General features: G+C 29.7%; 1 protein-coding gene across 1 annotated transcript in view; it reads right to left on the reverse strand.

The window, feature by feature from the left end:
- The window catches only part of LOC113373955, a 199,406-nt gene extending 178,300 nt beyond the window's left edge, over window positions 1–21,106 (reverse strand). Inside the window, exon 1 of the mRNA XM_026614219.1 lies at window positions 21,064–21,106. Coding sequence (XP_026470004.1) covers window positions 21,064–21,106 — 43 coding nt within the window. The remainder of the gene's footprint in view (window positions 1–21,063) is intronic.
- Window positions 21,107–24,431: the final 3,325 nt, after the last annotated feature.

A 24,431-nucleotide genomic window follows, 5' to 3' on the forward strand; every position in this document is an offset into this window, starting at 1 on the left:
TGTTTCTATATAAATCGCAGAAAGGTGAAAAATTTTTGTCTAAGTTTTAGCCCGCAATTCTGAATCGATTTTGAATATTCAAAAACCGTTCGAAAGATATTGATTGGGAATCGTGCTGATTAGTTTTTGGTAGAGATCGGCCGGGCCGTTTTCTTGTAATAAAGTTTTTTAAAAAAAATATTTGACGATTTTTATGATTATTTTTTTGACGATAGATACCATAGTCTTCTAGATTATCTTGAAATATTACGGTCCTACGACAACTCGTTTAGCTTAAAATTTCGTCAAAGTTTGCAAAAATTAGTATGGTCTTTTGGGCATTTGTCAAAATTAGAACTTTCATCGACGTTTGCTCAAAAACGCCTGAACCGATTTTGAAAATTTAAAAACCATTTGATGTACCTCGTTGAGGATTATCGTTTCTTTTGTGCGACGATCGGCCGAGCCGTTTCTTTGTAATTTGAAAAAAAGTGTTAAACATTTCGTCCACATTTAAGCTCATTCTACCGAATCGATTTTACAAATCAAAAACGGTTTGAAAGATATTAGTTGGGAATAATACTGACTAGTTTTAGGTGAAAATCTACCGAGCCGTTTTCTTGTAATTAACTGTTGAAACAAAAATTGAAGCCGGAACTTTTTTTGGCGATATATATCAATGTCTTATACAACTTATTGAAATATTACGCCTTACGACAAGTAGTTTAATTTTAAAAATTCACCAAATTTTAAGAAAATGAGTAGTTTGTTTGACGTCTGTTAAAATTAAAAAGAGACGACTTACTTGGTATAACGATAGAGTTCTTGGTTTTAATGAACATACTGAGCCATTAAAGTCCTATAGAAATCTTTGCTTTGTATCTCGGAAACGGCTGGACCGACCTTTGCCAAAAACTAATCACACAATCAATGATTTTTTAATCATTTAAATCGGTTGAGCGGTACTCCTTTAAATGTCGACGAAATATATTTTCGCATGCCACTTATGCATACACACATGATTTTTTTCTGTGGTATACCAAAATGTTCAGATATCTCTAAAACATTTAGATATGCAAACATTTTCAATTTAGATTTTTGGACGATTACAATAACTTACCCAATGAGAAGTTAAAAATGTCATCTCTAATGATTGTAGAACGCTGGGTGTTCTTCTGTTAATTTGGAACGGTGCGGCCAGTACCACATAAGATTTGTCTAGGTTACAATGTCTTGAAATACAAAATGATGAAATTAATTTCGTAAAAAATATTCAATATTTTGGAGCACAAGTAGGATTACATAAATCGATGTATCTATAATAGCCCGCCGTGTGCCTGAAACCTAATACTGCGTCGGGCACACGCTACGTTTCGTATTGGATTTTAAAGATTTATATCGCGGATTAGGGTTCAGCGACGTACGGCGATTGTATATTAAAAGTTATGCGAGAACGATATTATTTATATTTATCGTTTGTGTCGCGAACATGCGATATATCAATCCCATATGTATTCATGCGAAAGTGAAACGAGTTTGCACACATTCTGGGCATTTTTATACGAATTGGCAGATACAAAATGTTTTTACAAAAATATATAGGGCTAGGCAGATGGAGAATTGCTCTCGCCATTTATTTATGCTAATATCATACAAATGTTAATATAACTGTTATTAAATTAATGTGAAGTTGTAGTTCACCATATTTACCACATTCACGGAATTTACAGTTTTTATATCTTGAATTTTAATTCATTTTTAAATTTGAAATATAACTAACACATACTAGCATTAATCAGAAATATAGTTTTCATCAGAAACATTCAATAATAACATATTCCAAAATGTCAATATTGTTAAATTTTAAACTTTGCAATCTCTGTAAGATTTTGAAATTTAAAATGTGAATATTCTGCGCGATTTTATATTAATACCTCACGTTTTCGAACCACGAATGTTTCTAGAGTACCACGAATGCTTCAAGACTAAAACTGGTCAATTTTGAAAGATTTTTTTTTCCTGTTTTACCTCATTTCCCAAGATATGAATATCTGGAAAGTTAGGTAAGATACATATTAAAGTATAGGGTAGAGCGGGGCCCAAAGGTCCCATTTGACTTTGAATAATTATATTGAAAATATATCACAAAAATAACACACATCAAGCAAACAGAAACAACTATCAAGATTATGTTCAGTAAAACTACCAGCTAATTATTCATCATTGCAAAAATGAATTTGCGTTCCTGTTTATCAAAAGTTTGTAACATACACTTTTTACCTTATAGACGGTATAAATTAGTACAATTAAGGGGCAAACAGATCCAATGTTTTATTCATAATTTTAAAGAAATTTTACGAAATAACAGCTATATTATTAAACTAATGAAGAATAAATTTATGGATATATTTTATAGAGAGATCAACTATGTAAATAACCGATTTGGTATTTTGTTAGAAATATTTATAAGCAGAGTTAGAATAATTATTTATTGAATTTATCTTTTGTTAAATTGCTTTATTAATTTAATTTATTTTTTCATTTACTATTCTGTACTGTTTACATCTATGCCAGGGTATAGGTATAGTTGGTCTTTTTACCCCACCCCCATGTGAGCTTATATTGGGTTTACATAATGAAAACTTTTGAATCTAACTCAATTATGAACTATACATCTTTTAAAATGTTTAAATAATGTAAACTTGAAAACTGTATTAAGGTCTCGTAAACTAAACAACAGTTCTCACAACAGTGTTCAAGAAGTGTCAAAGAATTAAAATACTTTTGTTATGGATTTTCAAACATTGCCGATCTCCAGAAATAAACGTCTCAAAAATCAAGATGGTTTCTGATTATACCTCTATCATGATTATACATCTTTTTGCCTCTACTTATTTTCGAGATATAGTGGGAAGACTTTTTCACCAACGAACCTTTAAGCCCGGCTCCACTCCTGTGATTATCAGAAATAGCATACATTTTTATAAGTATTATCCGTAATTTGCGAGATTTTATAAAAAGTATAATTTAAATTATTCATAATATGAATTTTTTAATAACTTGTTACAGAAAAAAACATAATAACTAAATAAAAAAATCAAAAAGTTTAATTAGGAAGCAATTTACTCCTTACGCCCATAAGGGATAAGAAGAAACTCAAAAATTACGATTTAAATTGATACTTTTAGTTTTTGATTATACGCACTGATTTATAATTATTTAATCATATTTAAATTTCATGCGTTACTTTTCATAAAATATATTTGATCTTATAATCATATATTAATTCGGTCTGAAAATAAATCAGGTCATATCTGGCTAAAAATCTGCATTATTAATGTCTTAAAGGAAAAATCTGAGCTCGTTTCGCGCCGTCACCACGCCGTTGCTCTATAATCAATTTGCGTGCACAATATATAATCTAGACCGTAAACGTTTTATCATTTTGAATCTTATTAACAAGAGATTTAACGCTACTTAATCGTTCGTAATTAGTCATCCGAGCCGCATAATTTTCATCTTTTTGCATTATATAAGACTATGTCTAGAGATGAGAGAAATTTATGATATATGGATGAGAAAACATCGACTTAGGTGTATCGGCTTTAATGTAGAAATATTTTATTATTTAAATGTATATCTCGACTATTTAGTAACAATGAAATGAAACAACTATTCATATGATAATTTATTGAACCAGCAGAAGATTTGGGACCTTTTCCCCGTATCTTCGAAACGTTTATACCTGTGATTGTCAAAAACTAAACAGCACATCTCACCGTCAATATTGATCGAATGTTTTTTAAAGCCTTTAATTCTCTCAAAAACTGACATTTTTAGAACTGGTTGCTCCATATCTTCGAAGCAGCTGAACCTGTTTTTGTCAAAAATGATCAACACGTCTCCTCAATCATCAATAGGAAATGAATGTTTTTTGAACCATTCAAATCAGTTAATTCGCACGCCCGAAATCGTCGACGAAACATAATACACACACACATTCATTTTTCATTTCATTTCAAAACTGAATCGTGAAGATGTGCAGAAAATTTCATTTTAGAGGTTTGCACGATTACTATAACTTTCCCATCAATAAGCTAATAATACAAAAAATAATTTATGAAACATTGTTCTATACAAAGGTCTAGTTGGATTTATAGTAATTTAATTTGCTTAAGTTGTTCAAACAGGTGAACTTCACAAAATTATTATAAATCATGATTGAAAACTAAATATTATATCATATTATAATAAATTTCGAAGTGCCAAAAATAAAACAAATTAATAGATTTGGACTCGAATTCCTCAGAAATGTATTCATGTTAGTTTTAGGGATAGTATAAATATGAATTTATAGTCGGCATTTTATATTATAAGTGTTTCGTAAGTAATCACAAATTTGAAAAAATGCATTGAAATCGGTGAGTGTCTAATCATAAATTTATAAAAAATTTCAAAGAAAATATTAAAGGCTTATAGCAAGTTCCCAATAGTATGTGGCCAATGAAACCATTCACAGTATCATAGAACAATTTAAAATGTTAGTAAGGTAAATAGGACGTAATACCAAATAGATTATAACAAATTTATAAAAGTCACTTAGTTATTCGTTATAAGTTTTGTAATGTTCTCATTTATTCAAGTCTTTAATTATTTCATTTTATTTTTATTTAAGTTTAAAAAAACACTTTAATCAATAGTAATGATCCATCATATTCAAATTTCAATACGGATTTTATTTATTTTGAATCGATATGAATTTTTTATAACAAAAGGTTTGAAATGTTGGTTGTCAAACGCATTCAAATTTCAATCAGGTGGATTTTAATAAGGGCCTTCGCAACGCGTGGGTGGGTATGCTAGTATATATATATATATATATATATATATATATATATATATATACGCCCAAACTACTGAACCGATTTTAAATTTTATTGGCTCATCGTGTGCATATATATCCACTTAGGTTATGGGAAATTTTGAAAAGTAAATGTAAAATGTGAATATATAATTTTTATAAATTTTCATAAATTTTGACAGAAATGTACTAAAAAAAACAAACCACTAAAATGATAAATGTCAATATTTATGGAAACTTCGAGAAAAAACGACATATTAAATTTAACTTTAATCATAAACAAAACTTTGATAGGTCAAAAGAATTAATATTTGTAACGATTTCAAATAGAAACAAATACATTAATTATTCCAAATATGCATTAAAATGCATAACCTGATTTATTTTCAGACCGAATTAATATCATATAGGCAATATTACAAATCACATTTTTGGTATAGAATAATAAAATTTATCAAATTTAAATAAATTTGAGCGGTTATGCATTTAAAACAAATGCCGAAAATAAATCGATATGAATTTTTTATAACAAACGGTTTGAAGTGTTGGTTGTCAAACAGATTCACATTTCAATCAGGTGAATTTTAATAAGGGCCTTTGCAACGCGAGGCTGGGTATGCTAGTATATATATATATATATATATATATATATATATATATATATATATATAAATATGTAAAATAACAATTACTGTATAAACTTAATTCCTTTATTGATGGTCGAAATGACGTCCTATTTCCATCCCTATATCAGCTCGCCATCCGCGCAAGTTGCGAATTCTCTCTGGGCGTTATCTAGGCAAGAGGTACGGCTGTATGGGGAATTAAGAATCATAATGTAATTTGTCTCTGGTCTTGACTGTTACTCATGATAAATCACGGTCTCTGTGTGATGCACACAGAGAAGGGAATTCTTTTCAACTCAACTAATAGGTTTTCCGTTTCTGACGGATCGCGAACATCACTTTATCTACCTCTCCTCGAAATACTTTTCTAGCGTTTCTTTCCGTTTTAGATTCCCCGTACTGTGTTTTTTTATTTTTTCTGTTCTGATTGTTCGTCGATGTATTTATTTCTGTTGCGACTTATTTTGCTCGGCTCATTGTTGGTTCTCCAATGACAGTTTCTGTAATGTCAAACTGCTGTATAATGGAGTTATGACAGCGTTCTGATACAAATATCTACTAGGTTGGTATTACAATAGGTAGCGTTTATATAAAACTGTTATAGAGTCTTTTGTGAAAGAAGTTTTATGGAGTTTGTAAACATGCTCTTTATTTTGAAAAAAATATTGATGTGCAGAGTTGTGCAGACGCTTTTCATTTACCAGCGTACATACTAGACATTGTTTATAAATAATAAAAAATAGTGAATTAGAAAGTGAATTAAGTTAATAAAAGGTATTCGAATTATTTGTTGAATATTTTTGACGAAGTAGCTCATGCTATTTGTATTTTGTAACTCTTAAAAACTACAGAGAAGACGTGGATCTGTTTACCCCCTGGCTCTTCTTTTTTACCTCTTCTATAGGGTGTACCGAGATACCAAAGTGAAAGACAAATTTTAGAAAAATAGTAAAAGCATTTATTTCTTTAACTTGGAGTTAACTGGTAATTACTGAACATAGTTTAATAGTTGATGCTCTGTTTTTTTGAAAACTGTGTTACCGTTTTTGACACTTTTTTCCTCGTAACTTCGAATTGGCTAGATCTGCCTTCGCCAAAAACTAATCAGCACGCCTACTTATAAATACAAATCGAATGTTTTTTGAATTATTCAAATCGGTTGATCGGTGTTCCCGAAATCGTCGACGAAAATTTGTTTTCGCACACGCATATACATACAGACATACACACATACACACACATACATTCATTTTTCTAAGGAATGCCAAAATGTTCAAAAACCTTTGAAACGTAAAGATATATAAGATTTTTCATTTTCGATTTTTTTGCTATTATTATAATATTATACATGGTTTTATTGACTTATCTAACCTTATCGAATTTTTAAACAAAATACTTGCAAAATCACGAAAATCACCATGATTAAAACGTCGAATCTCATACTTCGTTTGTTAGTATTTCCAGATAGCCTATCATGCCAAATAAAATATATCAGGGTTGATTTTACCAAAATTTCACAATGCTTTGCATTGCTAAAAACAGCGTCCTATTAGATAAGTTTACATATTATTTTTCTTCTATTCTATTACTTCAGTAATACTACTTTGTTTAACTCTAGTAATATAAGTAGAACTATAATAATTGCTGTTCAAAATCGTTGTCCACCAACAGTTTTTAGTGGTCATATAATAGATCTACCTTTATAATGACTCTATATAGATTCTAAGCGATAACATATGCTTAATAATAACATAATCATGTTTACATTGATGTTACAGTTTTTTTACATTAACGTTCAATTTGCTAACAAATCTATGAATATTAGATCTATAGTATATACATATATTCAATACACTACCATGAGCAATTTTCCTACTGTCAGCAACATTTAGTTGATAACTTAGGCACTTGTTTTCCGTAGAAGTAGTTATATTCTATGATGCAGACTTTACATACAAACTCGTAATTTATTCTTATATTTATGTTTGGCTATGTTATCCAACGAATTCTCGTTCTATTTCATAACATCTCATATGAGCTCCTGTACTCTTTGCTTACACATCACAAACTTTTCGTCCGGAAGGCAAACATTGAATAAATTGATTTCGGAACAAAATACTCGAGCAAACGAAAACAAAAGTACTCAAAACTCTTAGTTCAATCTTCAATGGAGAAATTTTTCGGGAACATTTGTATAACAACATCTTTGGTGTACGTTTTTATAAATGACTGAATGTATAAAATATTTTTAAAATATATAATATTCTGAATATAGGAATACTTTCATTTATAAATTTAATACATAATTATCCTAGTTTTTGGACACATTATGGTTTGTGGAGGAACATCAATAGTAACTAGTAGTGTACGGCATCGTGTTTTAAATTATGGATGACAATTAATTTATATACAAAATTACCATATATAGTAAACTTAGTAATGCACTTAACACAACATTACATGATACAAAATGCAACAATATTATTTATTTACATAGAATAAGATAAAATAATTAAGGATATTTGAAAAGAAATAAATATTAAAAAAAATATTTGAACAAAATTAAATATTTTCAAATATATTGTTATAAACACTGTACCTTTCATTATGTATATTTCATTGATAAAATACAAAAGCTTATGAATTGGATTATCATGTGGAAAGTAAATAAACAAAATTTAATGACCCCTTCGCAGGGGAGTTAGAATGAAGAATCTTGTTTCATATTTTTAAGTATTTTATAAACTGAATTGCAAAGTATAAGTTATTCAAGTACTTGAGATAAAATTAAAATTGAAATGATTAAATTTTAACATTTTCGATATTAAAAAAATATTTTTTGGAAATTTAAAAAAAATATTCTTTGAAATCGAACATTTTTTTCTGAGAATAATAGTTTTTGTCAACACAAACAAAGAGTTTTTTTGAATCATTCAAATTGGATGCTTCGTTCTCTCAAAAACAGCAATTTTTTACACCTTTAGCTCCCTATCTCCGAAACGGCTGAGCCTGTCTTTGCCAAAAACGATTCATCACATCCCCATATCATTACGAATTGACTTTTTTTTTTTTAATTATTCCAATCGGATACCCGGTTCTCGCAAAAACCAAGTTTCCATTTTCTGCACTCTTTGCTTTATAACTCAAAAATGGCTTATACATTTTGGTATTTTTATGAAAAAAGGTATAGTTTTGTGTCATTTTATAACTATGGTCTCATAAAATTGCCTATATATCTATTTTTATCATTTTACTACGCATACGCATAAAAATCTTCAACCCAGGTGCTAACGATTCTTTTGAACTCTTAATTTTTTTATAATACATCTTGAATCATGTAATAGGCAATGTCTTGCAAAATCTAAAATATTGCTTATATTAAATAATATTAATATAATATATTACATATCTATTTTGTATCTGCCTAAGAGCCTGTGTTTCAGGCTAGTAATCTGAGGTCATGTTACAATATGACTGTTTTTCGTGGGAATTTTTGCAAAACTGTCATGACATTTATGTATCATTGTTGTTTGAAAGCTCTGCTATTTTGTACTAGAGGGCCGTACAAGAACCTCCCGGAGGCCGCAGGTTCCCCACCTATGGTCTATGCAGTGACCTTTTTCCCAGCGGACATTTTTACCAATGAACTTTTCGCCAGTGGACTGCTAATCGCAGCTTTATCATATCCATAATATGAGCCTAACACGAGACATTACAAATTATTGCACATATCTTAATTATCCCTAACAAATATTTTAATAAAAAAATTTAGTGGTTCTCTGGCTTTTCCCCAAATGTGCAATTCTCTCTAAATTTCGATCTGCGCTGCGTGGGCAATCGATGACACCTGACAATAGTAATGGATATATCTGATACCGTCATTTCGATTCGTTTCGCTGATGGGAACGCATCCACCGTGCACAAACGTTCATTTGGCAGGCAGTAAATGCCATTCTGTTTAGATTGATTCTACGAGCCAAATCGTAAATGGTTTACGCATCTCCGCCTAGCACACTCCACTCTATAATAGTGCCCCCGAGTGACGAACGGTATGCAAATTAAATCTTTATCCAGCCCAGAAGCCATTTTACGCACAGGCTATGAAATGAATGCTTCTGATTGCAAAAAAATGTTACGCCGGTGCCGTAATTGTATTGACAAGTTTATATTCACTAGCCAAATGGTACGATTTTATGATAGTTTCAATTTTCAACTAGCTTTCATCACTCTGAATTACATTTTATTGAATGAAATGTGTATAAACCTCGGTAATTTCAAAAAACAATATTAAAGTGTTTTTTGATCAATTATAGACGTTGATTTTCTTGACAAATAAGAACTATACAGTGTTATACAAATAGGAATAATTAACGAATTTTCCAATAAGTTTGAATAATTGATGTTAAAATTTAGCTTTTTGGAATACATGTTTTTATAGGTTTATATGTAGAGGAACTGGGGGCCATCTACAACAGCGGTAACAAGTAACTGGTTTCAATTTCAATGGCAGGGGCAAAAAGGTTTGCGAATAAAAAAGTGCACCACAGATATCTCAAAGTGAAGTTTAGAATTTTTCAACAACATTTGAAAGTAGAGGGAAAAGATGTATAACGAGCCATCACCTTGATTCTTACTGCTATTGGTAAAATAACGGCAATCCTTGAGAATCCATAACAAAAGCAATTTCTTCCGTTGTTAGTTTTTGTGATGGTGAGCACTGTTGTTTAGTTTACGGGACTTTAATATATTTCCTTAATATGCATTATTTATATAATAATATGTAGATTTTCTCTGAACTCAAAATTAGCGTTTGAGATATAATTCTGAAAAAGATATATCTTCGGCATTTTAGAATAAAGCTGTACTGCTTTAATATTTTATTTTATTTTAATATCTATAAAAATGCAGAGAATTAATATGCTAAACAACGCCTAAATAAATATTGTGTTCACAATTTCACTTATCATGTAATTGTGTTTGAAGAACTTCGTGTAATTAAAATTAACATACAATCATTGTTTGCTTGTTTTTTTTTAGTTGTTTGCTGGCGACCCGTATTGAAATGATATCATCGAGAGCGAATGACGAATCATTGACATTCGACCTTGCCGTAACGCACTTCCGTTGCATTTGTACGAATTCACACCCTAGTCGCGCCTTCAAAATTTTTTTTAGTTTTACTTCAAAAATAAATAAGTTGAAAAAATTAATTTTGAAAGAGATAAATTAAATAATTATTCTAACCCTGCTGATAAATATTTCTGACAAAATACCAGATCAATGTTATTTATATATATGTATATATATATATATATATGTATATATATATGTATATATATATATATATATATATATATCTACATGAAATCTATATTTTGCATTAATTGAATAATGTGGCTATTATTTGTGAAAATTCCTTTAACATTAGACAAGACATTAAACCTATTCGCCCCTCTGACCGTTTCCATTTTTCTCATCTATGGGGTGAAAAGAACCAGGTTACAAATTTTTGGAAAACAGTATAAAAACACATTTCTACAAAGATAAATCATTCACAAAATATAGTCGGATAGTTGTTCGTTTGATATGTGGTATTTGTTGTGTGGTAAATGGTTTGTTTTTCAAAATATAATTGGTCAAAATCAAATTGGATCTTTGTGCCCAATCTTACCCAAATATAAACATATATATATATATATATATATATATGTGTGTGTGTGTGTGCGTGTGTGTGTGTGTGTGACCATTACAGCGGTCCCGTAATTATATTGACAATTCGCTCATCAAAAGCTTTAAAAGCAGAGTTTTATCATGAATTTTATTATGAATATTTTTTATTTTCATTTAGCATTCATAACCGTAAATTACATTTCACTCAATAAAAGTACATGAGCGATGGTAATTATTTTTTATAAAATTGATTTTCAAAGTTTTTTATCCTTTGTAATTTACTGTACCTACTCTTTTATGTGTCATGCATATTTATTATACACCTGAAATCGCAGATATCTAACTGTCTGCTATTTGGACTAAAAATATGAATTCTGTACCATTAATTCAATTTATTTTTCTATTCGTAGATATACTTAGAAGTAACAATAATTTTACATTTGTATTTGTTTTAAAAATATATAGTATTATTAAGTTTTTGGATTTAGCTATTAAAAACTAAGAATAATTATTTTAAGTACTGAATAGTGCTTACTAATATTATGAGCATTGTATAAAGTGGTACTTGTTAAGAGGTATTGACTATTTAGGGTAACATCGCCTAACTAGTACCCCGACTACATTTCTTATGATAATTATAAATTATATAATCTGGTCTTAGAAAAATTTAGTGGACTAAGCAAACTTTCAAGATTAGAACGCCGGCTCTTTGAAAGTTTGAGTTTAACTAAAAAGTAAACTTTACGTGAAGTTTCAACTAACATATTTTTGACACTATGTAAACCTTTTATGGCAATAATATGATTTTGAGTTTTCATGTTATTGTTAGTAACTACAAAGTACAAAAATTTACAATAGGCTAACTAATGAACAGTATTTTATAGTAGAAGATTACTTCTAATGCTATAAGTAGTCTGACAAAGAAGACTAAGGGCATACATATATATAAATATATATATATATATATATATATATATATATATATATATATATTGCTTCTAATATGTTTATTGTTCAATAAAAAAACGTCGTCGGCATTCTTCTATCAATCGTCTAGACGTTGATGACACTGACATTCCCGAATGTTTTTTATTGAAATTTTTCTGGGTAGCTTATAAAAGAGTGTGAAGCCTTGGACACGATAGAAAATAAATGTATAAAATTTATCTGTCTACATATCTGCAGCACAACATTTAGTTTTTGAATTTGTTATATTATTATAAATAGTCAAAATTTTTATAATGATTTAAAAAAAACATTTGATAGTTATTGTTTCTTAACAATTTAAATTTTAAAATAGTTCAAATTATATGCCATTAAGCAAATGATCATTTTATATTCATATTCATTGCAAATATATTTATTACTACAAGTTCAGACACTTTGTCATGATGAGTATACTCATCAATCACAGTTATCTGGTTCCACATCTCTTTATTTCTATTGTACTGTAAGCAGATTTTTTTTAACATTGTAGAATAATTGATATCAATTTAAAACTAAACTAGTAGGGTGTATATATGGCATCGTGCCTTAGGAAAAATTGCTGGAACTTCCCGTACCGTAACGGAATGTTCGACGAATACTGAATGTTTTCAAATAGATTATTAAAAATATTGTAACGTTGTCGAATATTTATTAGAATTGTTGGAATTATATAAACTGAATTGCAAAGTTGAAATTATTTGTTTAAAGTATATTAGAACTATAGTCAGAATTAAATAATTATATATAATATATTATAATCAGTGGCGTCGGAACCAAATTTTTGATGGGTGGGCTCGTTTTTTTTTTTTTTTTGAAAGACGGCCAGTGGGCTCGTCTTTTTCTTTTTTTTTTTTTAGAGATATTAGCCCATATAATTTTTTGAAATTGATGGGTGGGCTGAGCCCTCCCATCAAAATTCATGGGTGGGCTCAAGCCCATACAGCCCACACGGTTCCGACGCCACTGATTATAATAAATAATAAATAAAATTTGAATTATTTTTGATACACAAATTGAAAAATAAACGGTTGAAACAAAAATGTTTTTTTCCAAAATCAATTATTTTGTTAAGACAAGCAGTAAGTTCTCCATGTCTTCGAAATGGCTGGGACTGCTTTTGCCAAAAACTAATAAACACTTCTCCCAATCATTACTAATTGAATGTTTTTTAGATCATTCAAATTGGATGATTCGTTCTCTCAAAAACTCGATTTCTATTTTCTGCACTCTTTGCTCTTTTTCTCCGTAACTGCTGGTCCTGCCTTTGCCAAAAACTAATCAGCACATTTCCCTATTAATAGGAATCGAATGTTTTTTGAACCATTCAATTCGGTTGATCCGTGCGCCGAAAAACTTGACTAAAAAATTGTATCCATACATATACACACACACATCCATTTTTTCTGAGATATGCCAAAATGTTCAGAAACCTTCAAATCGTCGAGAAATGTAAAATTTTTCAATTTCGATTTTTCGACGATTACAATAACTTAACCTACGGGAAGTTAATTAAAAAAATTATAATTATAAAATAATAAAACCATATTCAAGATGACACTTTCGATATATTTATTATGTTTACCAATGGCCTTAGGTATGCAAATGGATAAGGATGAGATGGAATCCTAGGTGTTTACATATCCAGTGAAAACAAAAAAATATTTAAATATTGTTCAAGACCCTATTGAAAGCGCCTGTCACTACTTACCGCAGTTACAAATAGTCCCTAGCCCCCATACACTTCAACCAATTACAGTTTTCTAGCTAAAAAACATCTCATTTGGAGCAGAAAAGTTTTTAACGTTGTAAAATAAATGATTTCAATTTAAAAACAAATTAAGAAAATTACGAATATTATAATGAGAAAATAATAAAACTTTGTTCAAGATGACACTTTCGATTCATTTATTATGTCACTCAAACGGAGAATGAAGGCAAATGGATAAGGATGAGATAAGAGCGTGGGAGTTGTGTGGGAACCGAAAACCGCACAAAATTATTCGACGGGGGAAAACGGATGACTTGTAATTATTTCAACTAATTAATCGTCATTATAAGCAGATGCAATTTGTACCGTTTGTAAAGAGGATAATAACAGGGCGAAAGTTTGCTAATTGAAAGCTTTTGGAACGATTAGTGACGCATGTTGGTGATATCTGCTACTTTCAACTATAAGTACATACCCGGTATATAAATACATTTAAAATATAATTATGTAAATGATCAGATTTAGTAAATAGAATCATTATATTAAACTTTCTACATCTTCTGCGTTGATTTTGAATTTTGAGAAACTAATTTTACTATAATATTTTGTTTTACTTGTTACTTTAATGTGTTTTTGTTGTATCAAAAACATTAAGTATATATAACATTTATCATACAATCAATAATACAATATGTGCTGATAATAAAAAGTAAAGTGTGGTGGATCACAAAATTTCAATTTGACTTTTAGTAAGGTGATCATACGTCCCAGATTGGCCGAAACAGTCCCGATTTTCCGCCTTGCGTCTCGGCTTTTTCTAAAAGCAATATTTGCCGGTTTAAGGTGTTTTGTCCCGGATTGTCCGGATTTTTAAGAAAAATTCGATGGCCAATATTTTTTTAAATATTTTTCAACTAGAAAATTGGAAAAAAAAAGTGCTACAAATATTTGCTATAAAAATGTGCTATAATTTTTTAGCTCTCCTACACCCCCCCCCCCTTTCCCCCACTCTCAAACAGATACAAAATTACTACGGAATTCATACAAAAAATATGGTCACCTTATTTTTAGTAATCATATCTTGCCAACCAAACCAACTCTTTCTCGACCTGCTATTTTTTTAAATATTTTGTAGCAAATAAAATTTCAAGTTTTTTGACCAAATCATTCGTTTTCGCAAAATCATGATGATTCACTTTTTTTCGTTCCTTTTTTGCTTGAATAAAATATTTTAATACAATACGTCAATACGAAAATGAGTAAACCATTATTTACTGAAGAAAGTTTCATACTGGCTATACATAAAGGCATAGGTAAAGTACATGGATTATCTCTTTATTTGATATCTCAGATAAAAAAATTAAGATATTAAAATTAATTTAAATTAATTAAAAGTTGGCGGTTTTCATATTATGCATACTCAATGTCTTATGGCGCTTTGACTATTGTTTCTATGCAAATTTATTGACATTGAATATGAATATATAAAATAAAGTTGTTTTAGTATTTATAATGAAGTTGATCATGTTGAATTCTAATAATATTAGTCGTTCGGAAATATTGGAAAGAATAGTTTCTCTGAAAATCACCATGAGAAACAAATCACTTCGAAGAACTAATTAATTTTTCATGTAACTTCACATTTAAAACTTCTTCAGTAAGTTTCAGCATTTGGAATAATTATTAACTTCCCGTAGTGTACGTTATAGTAATCGCAAAAAAATCGAAAATGAAAATTTTTATATATTTTACATTTCAAAGGTTTCTGATCATTTTTGCATACCTTAGAAAAAATTGATGTATGTGTGTCTGTGTGTGCGGATTACAATTGATGTAGGTGTGTATGTATGTGCGGATACAATTTTTCATCGACGGTTTCGAGAACACGGATCAACCAATTTGAATAATTCAAAATAAATTCGATTTCTATTGATAATGAGACGTGATGATTAGGGTTTGGCTTTAGGTTCTGAACATATGGGGCAAAAAGTCTCGAAAATAGTAATTCAATTTTTGAGAGAAAGGAGCATCTGATTAGAATAATTCAAAAATCATTTTATTTGTATAGACGGAAGAAGAATTGATGACATTTTTGGAAACGCAGGTCTAGCGATTTTGGAGATCTAATAAAAAAGTAAAAAAATGCCATTAGGCAGACAAAAATGATTATTAGACGTATGCACATCAAATTTTCACATATTTTATAGATAGATTTTGATAATGAGAATTTTGTTTACATTTCTAAGGGTTTCATACCAATATTTATCTGTTATATTTGATATATTATATTTTGTGTTATTCTAAATAGCTTCGATATTTTGTTTGTACCTAGTATGTAGCTAACATTTTGCGAATGCTTTAAAAAAAGTTCAAAATTTCCAAAATATTTTAAAGTATATGTTCGAGCCTCACAAATGTTATTAATCCATCTTCCTCTACCTGACATAATAAAATAATTTCCAACCCTAGTATAGGTACTAAGCTAGTTATAAAAAATTATTCATTCTGTACGTATACCTTGACCATTAAATACAATTTAATAAAATTAAATACATTACTTTTCCACAAACAATTTCTAAATTAGTTATTATTTTCCATTCAGAGGTTTGTTATTTAGGTCTGATATAGACTTTTTAATAATTAATTATATCTGGTTCTTCGGGGTAGTATAGTGTCCGTGTGTAGTTACTTTTTAATGGACTTTTTTAAGAAATTTTGTGCGGGCGTCTTCAGTATAAATAATATTCAAATTTTTCAAAACAGTCAATTTTTTTCACAAATAAAAATCGCACAAATCTATTTATTTTCAAAGTTCTAAAAATGATTGAATCTTTTTTAAAAACTTTAAATTTTGGTACGGGAAGTTACAGCAATTTGCCTTAAGGCACGATGCCTTAAAACTTTAATAGCTCAAGAACGTCTATTTATCTTAGCACTTTTTGTGATAGAATAAATTGCTGATTATTCGATTATTCAAGAAGCAATTGACTACTTTACTTTTAACAATTTGCCTTTGACTTAATTTTCAATAGTAGGTATTGCTTACATTTTCATTGGCGTTGTATCGTTTGTGAATGAGTGTGAAAAATAGAATAAATGAAAAACAAATTTGGATTTTTTTATGTTATTCTGAAGGCTGGCCATATACCCAGACACGGCCTTAGTAATTTTTTACTTGTTTCTGAGATAATGGACTTCACAAATGCTTGTCATACAGTGTACTGTAATATTTGTTAACGCCTTACTCAACCCCGGTCTAATTATATGTTTTATTACCTTCACACAGGATGGCAATAATAAATCCTCATCCCTTATTATATAATTTAGAATGATAAAATAATCCCTTTCATTGTCACGCATCCTGTCTCTAAATCTATCATCATATCATTAATCCATTTTTCTAAGAATTTTAATCACCTGTCCCTAAATGTATCATCCTACAATTAATATATATTTCTAAGAAATTCGGATCGCCTAAATAAACCACATGCAATCACCGGCCAATACCTGATTGGTTGATGAATGTAATAGCTACTGATTGGATCCAAAATTGTACTAGGATGTCGTTAATTCCATAAAATGGGCCAATCAGAAAAATATATAAAATTGAAAAATCTTTATAATTTGTATCAACTCAAATATCATCTAGATAACATCAGTCGTAAATCAACATTCAAAGCAATAACATCTAATTCAAACTTCAACTATCTAACATATCATCTATAAGTCTTAATATTTCCTTCAAATATACAATAATTAAACATTTAATATTATTCTTTTATTCGGTCTGATATAGCCACTATCTAAGTATATCTGGTCCTTCGACAATATAAATAAAGTGCAAGTGTTTCAATAGAGTTCGGTAGCATCTCGGTGGATCACGGACTTCTTACACATTTTGCAATCTATCTATTAACATATTTTTGATCCATTCGAACCGGATGGTCAAATAGTGAACAATATTTGTCAATCAAATTATTTTTTTTTTGTTTATTGTTCATAGCAAACTATACACAGTACATTCAGCTATATATTATTACATGTATATATTATTTGTCATCAAAATATAAATAGATATTTTATCGAAATGGTTTTCCTAATCGGATGGTCAAATGTGTCTAATCTACTGGAAAAATACATCTTAAACCTAGAAATAACCCATTCTTTATTTTTATACATTCAGCACTATAGCTGAACTGCAGTTGAACAATTTTCAGCGTTTTCAGTAACTATGTATGTAATGATAATTTAACTACGAAGTTAACCGTGCGCTTGAACTCTCTTCCACCGCGCTGACAATTCACCTCCAGCGCATTGTCCCAAATGATGATGGCCCTATTTACACAATTCTGAGTTAGATAAATCGCTTGGTCGGCTTCGTCGTCGTTTGCGAATGATTCCAGAGTGCTTATGTGTATGTAAATATTCCCATAAGCATCAATCAAACTCGTATAGACCAACATATGATCCTGCTAATAGATAATGTCAACCCATTTCACAGGGCGATAGTTCCACTACGCTGGTTTTGCTCATGTGATTTGGGGTCACAGGCAGGTTGCGAGGTCGAAGCTCTCTAGCGTTTGGCAGAGATTTGTTGTCATATTAATATTCTTAGAGAAACTACCTAAGGAGTTTTTTCGCCACAAACCAAAACTAGTGGTGCCTTGAAGCTAGTTGCTAGAACTTCCCTAATCCTAATAAAATCTTCGAAAAATATTAAATGTTTTCAAATATATTAATATAAATACTATAAGATATTTTATTCGTATTTTGTAGACAAAATATAAGAGCTTATAAATTCAACGATGACGTTTATATAAGTTAACATAAAAAGTAAATAAGCAAAACCTAATTATTCTCTTCCAAGACAATTTAGAATGAAGAATCTTGTCTCATAACTCTAAGAATTATAAAAACTCAATTGCAAAGTTAAAATTATTAGGTAAGTGTTTTATATACATGAGCGTTAGAACTTTCACTCAAATTAAAATTGAAACCCTAAATACTTTCGACATTAAAAAAATATTTTTGGGGAAAAAAATATAATAGAAAAATTGCATTCATCAAAAGCAATCGTTTCATTAATACAAGCAAAATACTTTTTGAATCAAATCGGATGCCTCGTTTTCTGAAAAACTACTCTTTTTGCACATTTAGCTCCGTATCTTCGAAACGGCTTGCCAAAAACTAATCTCTCCATCAACGAAGTCAAATAAATAAATAAAATAATAATCTCTCCATCAGTATGAATCGGATGTTCGGGTCGTTTTCTTGTAATAAAGTGTTAAAAAAATTTTTTTAACGATTTTCATGATTTTTTTTTACGGTAGACATAGTCTTATAAATCATACTAAAATATTACGGCCCTACGACAAGTCGTTTAATTTAAAAATTCTTCAAAATTTGCAAAAATCAGTATCGTTTTTTTAACAATTGTCAAAATTAGATCTTTGTTCGACGTTTGTTCAAAAACGCCTGAACCGATTTCAGAAACTTAATAGCGATTTCATGTATCTCAATGAGTATCTATCGTTTGTAATTCTTATGCGCCGATCTGCCAAGACGTTTCTTTGTAATTTGGAAAAAAGTGTTGAACTTTTTGCCCACATTTAAGCTCATACTACCAAATCGATTTTAAAAAATCAAAAACTGTTCGAAAGATATTAGTTGTGAAAAATACTGATAAATTTTAGTTCAAAATCTACCGAGTCGTTTTCCTGTAATTAATCGTTGGAAAAAATTAAGCCAATTTTTATGGAACTTTTTTGAGCGATATATATCATGGTCTTATAGAACTCACTGAAATATCACGGCCTTAAATTGAATTAAAAAAATATCAAAGTTTGAGAAAATGAGTAATTTTTTTGACGTTTATTAAAATTAAAATTAGATGATTTACTTGGTATAACAATAAAGTACTTGGTTTCAATGAACATACTGAACTATTAAATCCTACGGAAACTTGTTCAATTATAAAAAATACTGATTCGTGAAAATTCTAGAAATTACTCCGTGTTGACGTGATCGTTCGTTTTCAAATATGTGTTGACGATTGTTAAAATTAAAATTAGTCGATTTACTTGGTATAGCGATGCAGTACTTGGTCTTAATGAACATACTAAACCATTAAAGTCTTGCGGAAACTGGTTCAATTATAAAAATTGTTGATTTTTGAAAATTTACTTTTAAAAAATTCCCCGAATTAACGTATTTTTTCATTTTTAATTGTGTTTAATAAATCCACTAGGAATACTTTTAATCACTTTAAAATTAAAATTAGAGTATTTACTTGGTATAGCGATGCAGTACTTGGTCTTAATGAACATACTAAACCATTAAAGTCTTACGGAAACTGGTTCAATTATAAAAATTGTTGATTTTTGAAAATTTACTTTTAAAAAATTCCCCGAATTAACGTATTTTTTCATTTTAATTATGTTTAATAAATCCACTAGGAATACTTTTAATCGCTCATAAATTAATTTATTTTTTATTCATTAAGTCGATTATTTACACATATTGGAAAGTTTATGTAACTTGCCTAAAGGCAAAATACCAATACCACATAGTTCATTCTTGTGACTGTATAATATTTTATATTTTTCACATCCTAGTATATTACAAATATTTAATTAATTTTAGCATAGCATTAAAGTCTTCTATCAAATTTTAATGAAGTTATAATGAGTATGAAATTATATAATATTATTATCCATACATAATGTTATTTCATAAATAGTCCTTTTTTTATCTCACTATTCAAAACAGAATTCTGATATCGAAAAGCAATCATTTGTTGTACTCCCATGAGCAAAATGATTTATAGCGTTCTAGAAAATCGAGCTTTTCTCGATGTTGGTCACGTTCGTGTTTCGCATTTATTTTGAAGTAAAGTTGCGACTAGATTGAGACACGGTACATCGAGAAATGACCTTGTTTGCTGACCCCTGCCCAAACTTATTTAAAACATTCATGAGGTCGCCTTCAATTCCGATCGTTTATCGCCAATAGTTTTATAGGTTTTATTCGTATATCAACACATACGTTGGTATACATATATATATATATATATATATATATATATATATATATATATATATAGGGTATATATAGGGTAGAACAATATTTGAAAGTAGAGGGCAGAAAATATATAACCCTGCCATCACCTTGATTCTCACGACCTCATAGGGAGATAAACTAAAATATTGCAAAAAAATCACTATTTATCTAACCTTTTTGCTGGGCCACGCCGATGCTCTCAGCTGGAGCATTCATCATAAAATTTTCATTCTTTGACTAGGAAATACGAAAAATAGGGGTATGTAGTGATTGTTAGCACTCATACAGAACAAAATTAAATAAATATAATAAATTAGGTCAATTTTCACAAGAAATATCAATATGTTTACTGTCCGGCGTTAAAGGACGACTTAGTGTCCGTCGCTAAGGGACAGGCATTTTCGTTCATTTGGTGGTACCTACTAAAATTGTTTAAAATATCTAATAATATTATACCATTTCACGGATAACAATCAAGTACAACGTTTAACTTTGCATATCACTCAAATGTAAATGCATAAATATGCTAGAATTACATCCATTGATATTTAGGTGACGCCGTGATTTTGCGTCTAAAACAGGAAACGGTTGCTCCTGCCGTAGCCGTGTGCGTCACAGGCGAGGCTTGGCGCGTGATCCTGTACCTGTGTGCCTACCGTGCTTCTTTCATTTGTATTTTGAAATAAAAATATTTATACTCGCTTAAATAATACGTGTTAAATACACTATCCGGCATTAGGTGCCGTCCGGCGTTAGGGACTTTCTCCTACATTTCTACAACGATGAATCACCTAGGAGTTTCACTAAACACGATCAGATAGTTGTTTGTTACAAAATAATTGCTCAAAGTCGAATTAGATTTTTGTTTCCCGCCCACTCTCTCTCTCACTTTATCTCTCTCTCTCTCTCTCTCTTCCACTCTATATAGAAATTAATTAATACATTAGTGTAGTACGAAAGCACGTTTAGCTTCCCCTAAACTTCAACATTTTTGTTATTGTTTCAAACTTCTGCTTCCATGCTTTCTGGTCTTGTGATTTGGCTTTCAGTTCCTCTTTTTTCTTCTTGCGTAAAACATCATCTGCATTCATCTGCACAATCATTTGCATTCTTCTTCTTCCTATGCTTTTAAGTTATTTTAAATTACCTTAGACTATATTTTGCAGCAGCCACTTTATCCAATATGGTTCCGATCTAGTTTCCTTTTCCTTACTACGATCGTTCTCAATAGATTTTTTTCTATTTCCTCCATCCTCAGCAATTCTTTATTTATTATTTTATCTGTTCGCTTCCATTCATTTTTAAAATTCTTTGCATAAATTACTCGAAACCCCTTTCTGTTTGATTCTAGGTAAATATTAAAAAAAACTGTAAAGTAAATATAGATTTAATATTCTTATCGTATGTATAGTGCTACATTCAAAATAGCTTGCGATATGTATCGAACTATGACTTATCGTATCAGATATGAATTCACGGAGGCGACCATTACCTCAGATTACACGCAGTCGAAGCCTAAGTAGATTGGTTTAAGGGGTTGTACATATGGTGGTTGATAACATCAAATCGGCAAATGTATACTTGGTGTAGAGAAAAATATTATATAACTTCAAACCATTTCTAGATAGTAAAATGAAAATTATTTGTGCTTGTATATTGAATTTATTATTGTGTTTGTTTTTGAAGCAATTCGGACTTGTACTTGTATCTTTGCGCGAACAAGTTTTTATAACTTTCCGTAGGGTAAGTTATTATAATCGTCCAAAAATAGAAAATTGATTTTTTTGCATACATTAACGTTTTGAAGGTTTCTGAACATTTTGGCATGCCTTAGAAAAAATTGATGTATGTTTGTGCGTGATTTCGAGCATACGGAACAACCGATTTGAATGATATAAAAAACAATCAATTCCTCTTTTTAAGGAGACGTTCTAATTAGTTTTTGACAAAAGTTGGCCCAGCCGTTTCAGAGATACGTAAAGTTAGAAATGCTATTTGGTGGTCAAAAATAATCAATAGGCATATGCACATCAATTTTTCAGATGCTTCATAAATTCTTATTAATTATTAGTACAATGTTTGTTTTTATTGTTAATGTTGTTTTGTACCAAGTTTTGTAATGTTTAATGTTTACGTATATATTTTTAACAAATATCCCCAACGTTTTCAACAATATGGATTACTCGACTTGAATGGTTTCCAAAATTCTTAAAGTAAGTAATGCAAAAAATCAAGACATTAAAAAAATTACAGTTTTTTTTGAAAATTTTCATAATTCTTCAAAAAATCTATTTTTTTTTTAAATGTTTGAAAAATTTTAAATCTTTTAAAAGCTTTTAATTGCGGTGCGGAAAGTTTCGCCAATTTTTTCGTCATTCACCAATATTTTTTATTACCATATTTAATTATATTATATATACATGGGCTCAAAATATTTTTTTTTACTTGAAGTGATGAAGTGTTTATAAAACCGTGATAACTATTAATTTTACTTGAATATACGAACAATATATTTTTTTATCAGAAATAATAAATTCTTAGATTTAACATGCAGAATTATTAAATACATACATATTCATCTTTGATATACATCTCTTGTTCGAGCAAATATTACGAAAGGTATTTCGAAAGCTTGTTATTAATAGAAACACTTCAGTAAAGAGAATATTATACACTGTAAGTAGCGATCATTTATAGAGGAGCTGGTAGTTATTTTTGATTCATGCATATCAAGGTTGTTTAAACTCTTTGTTTCAATAGATAAATATTATGCTTTAAATATTGAGTTTATCAGGCTTCCAAAACCGCTATATGTAATACTTAATGAATACTGCAACATTTTTGATGAACAATTTGAACCCACATTAATGAAAATTTAAATTGGTGAGGATCACTATGATTAATTAGATATAAGCGGACTGTAAATTATAAATATTCCATCACCATAAAATATGTGAATAAAACCACTATTTAGTTTATGATATACGAGGTGTGTTCAAAAAGTACCCGGAATTACTAATAATTAAATTTCGCGGGTCTGGAGTGTCTGATTGTCAAAATTTTTTTTTATTGTGTTGGTATACATGCCCCTAAAGTATGATGAAATTTTCAGCTATATTCACTGTTTACTTTGTCTGTGGTAGTCGCTAAGGTTCGACGTGTTTTTCTGAACTCGGCGATTTTAACAATGGAAGAATTGAAAAGTCAAAGAATTTGTATTAAATTTTGCGTAAAAAATGAAATAAAGTGTTGCAAAGTGCAAAAATTCACCAGATATGGCTCCGTGTGACTTTTTCCTATTCCCAAAGTTGAAGAGACCCATGAAAGGACGGCGGTTTTCCTCGATTGAAGAAAATCGCTGAGAGTGCTCAAGGACATATCAAAAAGTGAATATCAAGGGTGCTTCGAAAATTGGAAAAAACGCTGGCATAAGTGTATTATATCTGGGGGGGACTACTTTGAAGGGGACCACATTAATGTAGACGAATAAATAAATATTTTTTTGAAAAAACGAAAATTCCGGGTACTTTTTGAACAGACC

This window comes from Ctenocephalides felis, unplaced genomic scaffold (genome assembly GCF_003426905.1).
Source record: "Ctenocephalides felis isolate EL2017-DRISC unplaced genomic scaffold, ASM342690v1 CF-g0.4_SCAFFOLD_01604, whole genome shotgun sequence".
In the NCBI taxonomy this organism is placed as follows: domain Eukaryota; kingdom Metazoa; phylum Arthropoda; class Insecta; order Siphonaptera; family Pulicidae; genus Ctenocephalides; species Ctenocephalides felis.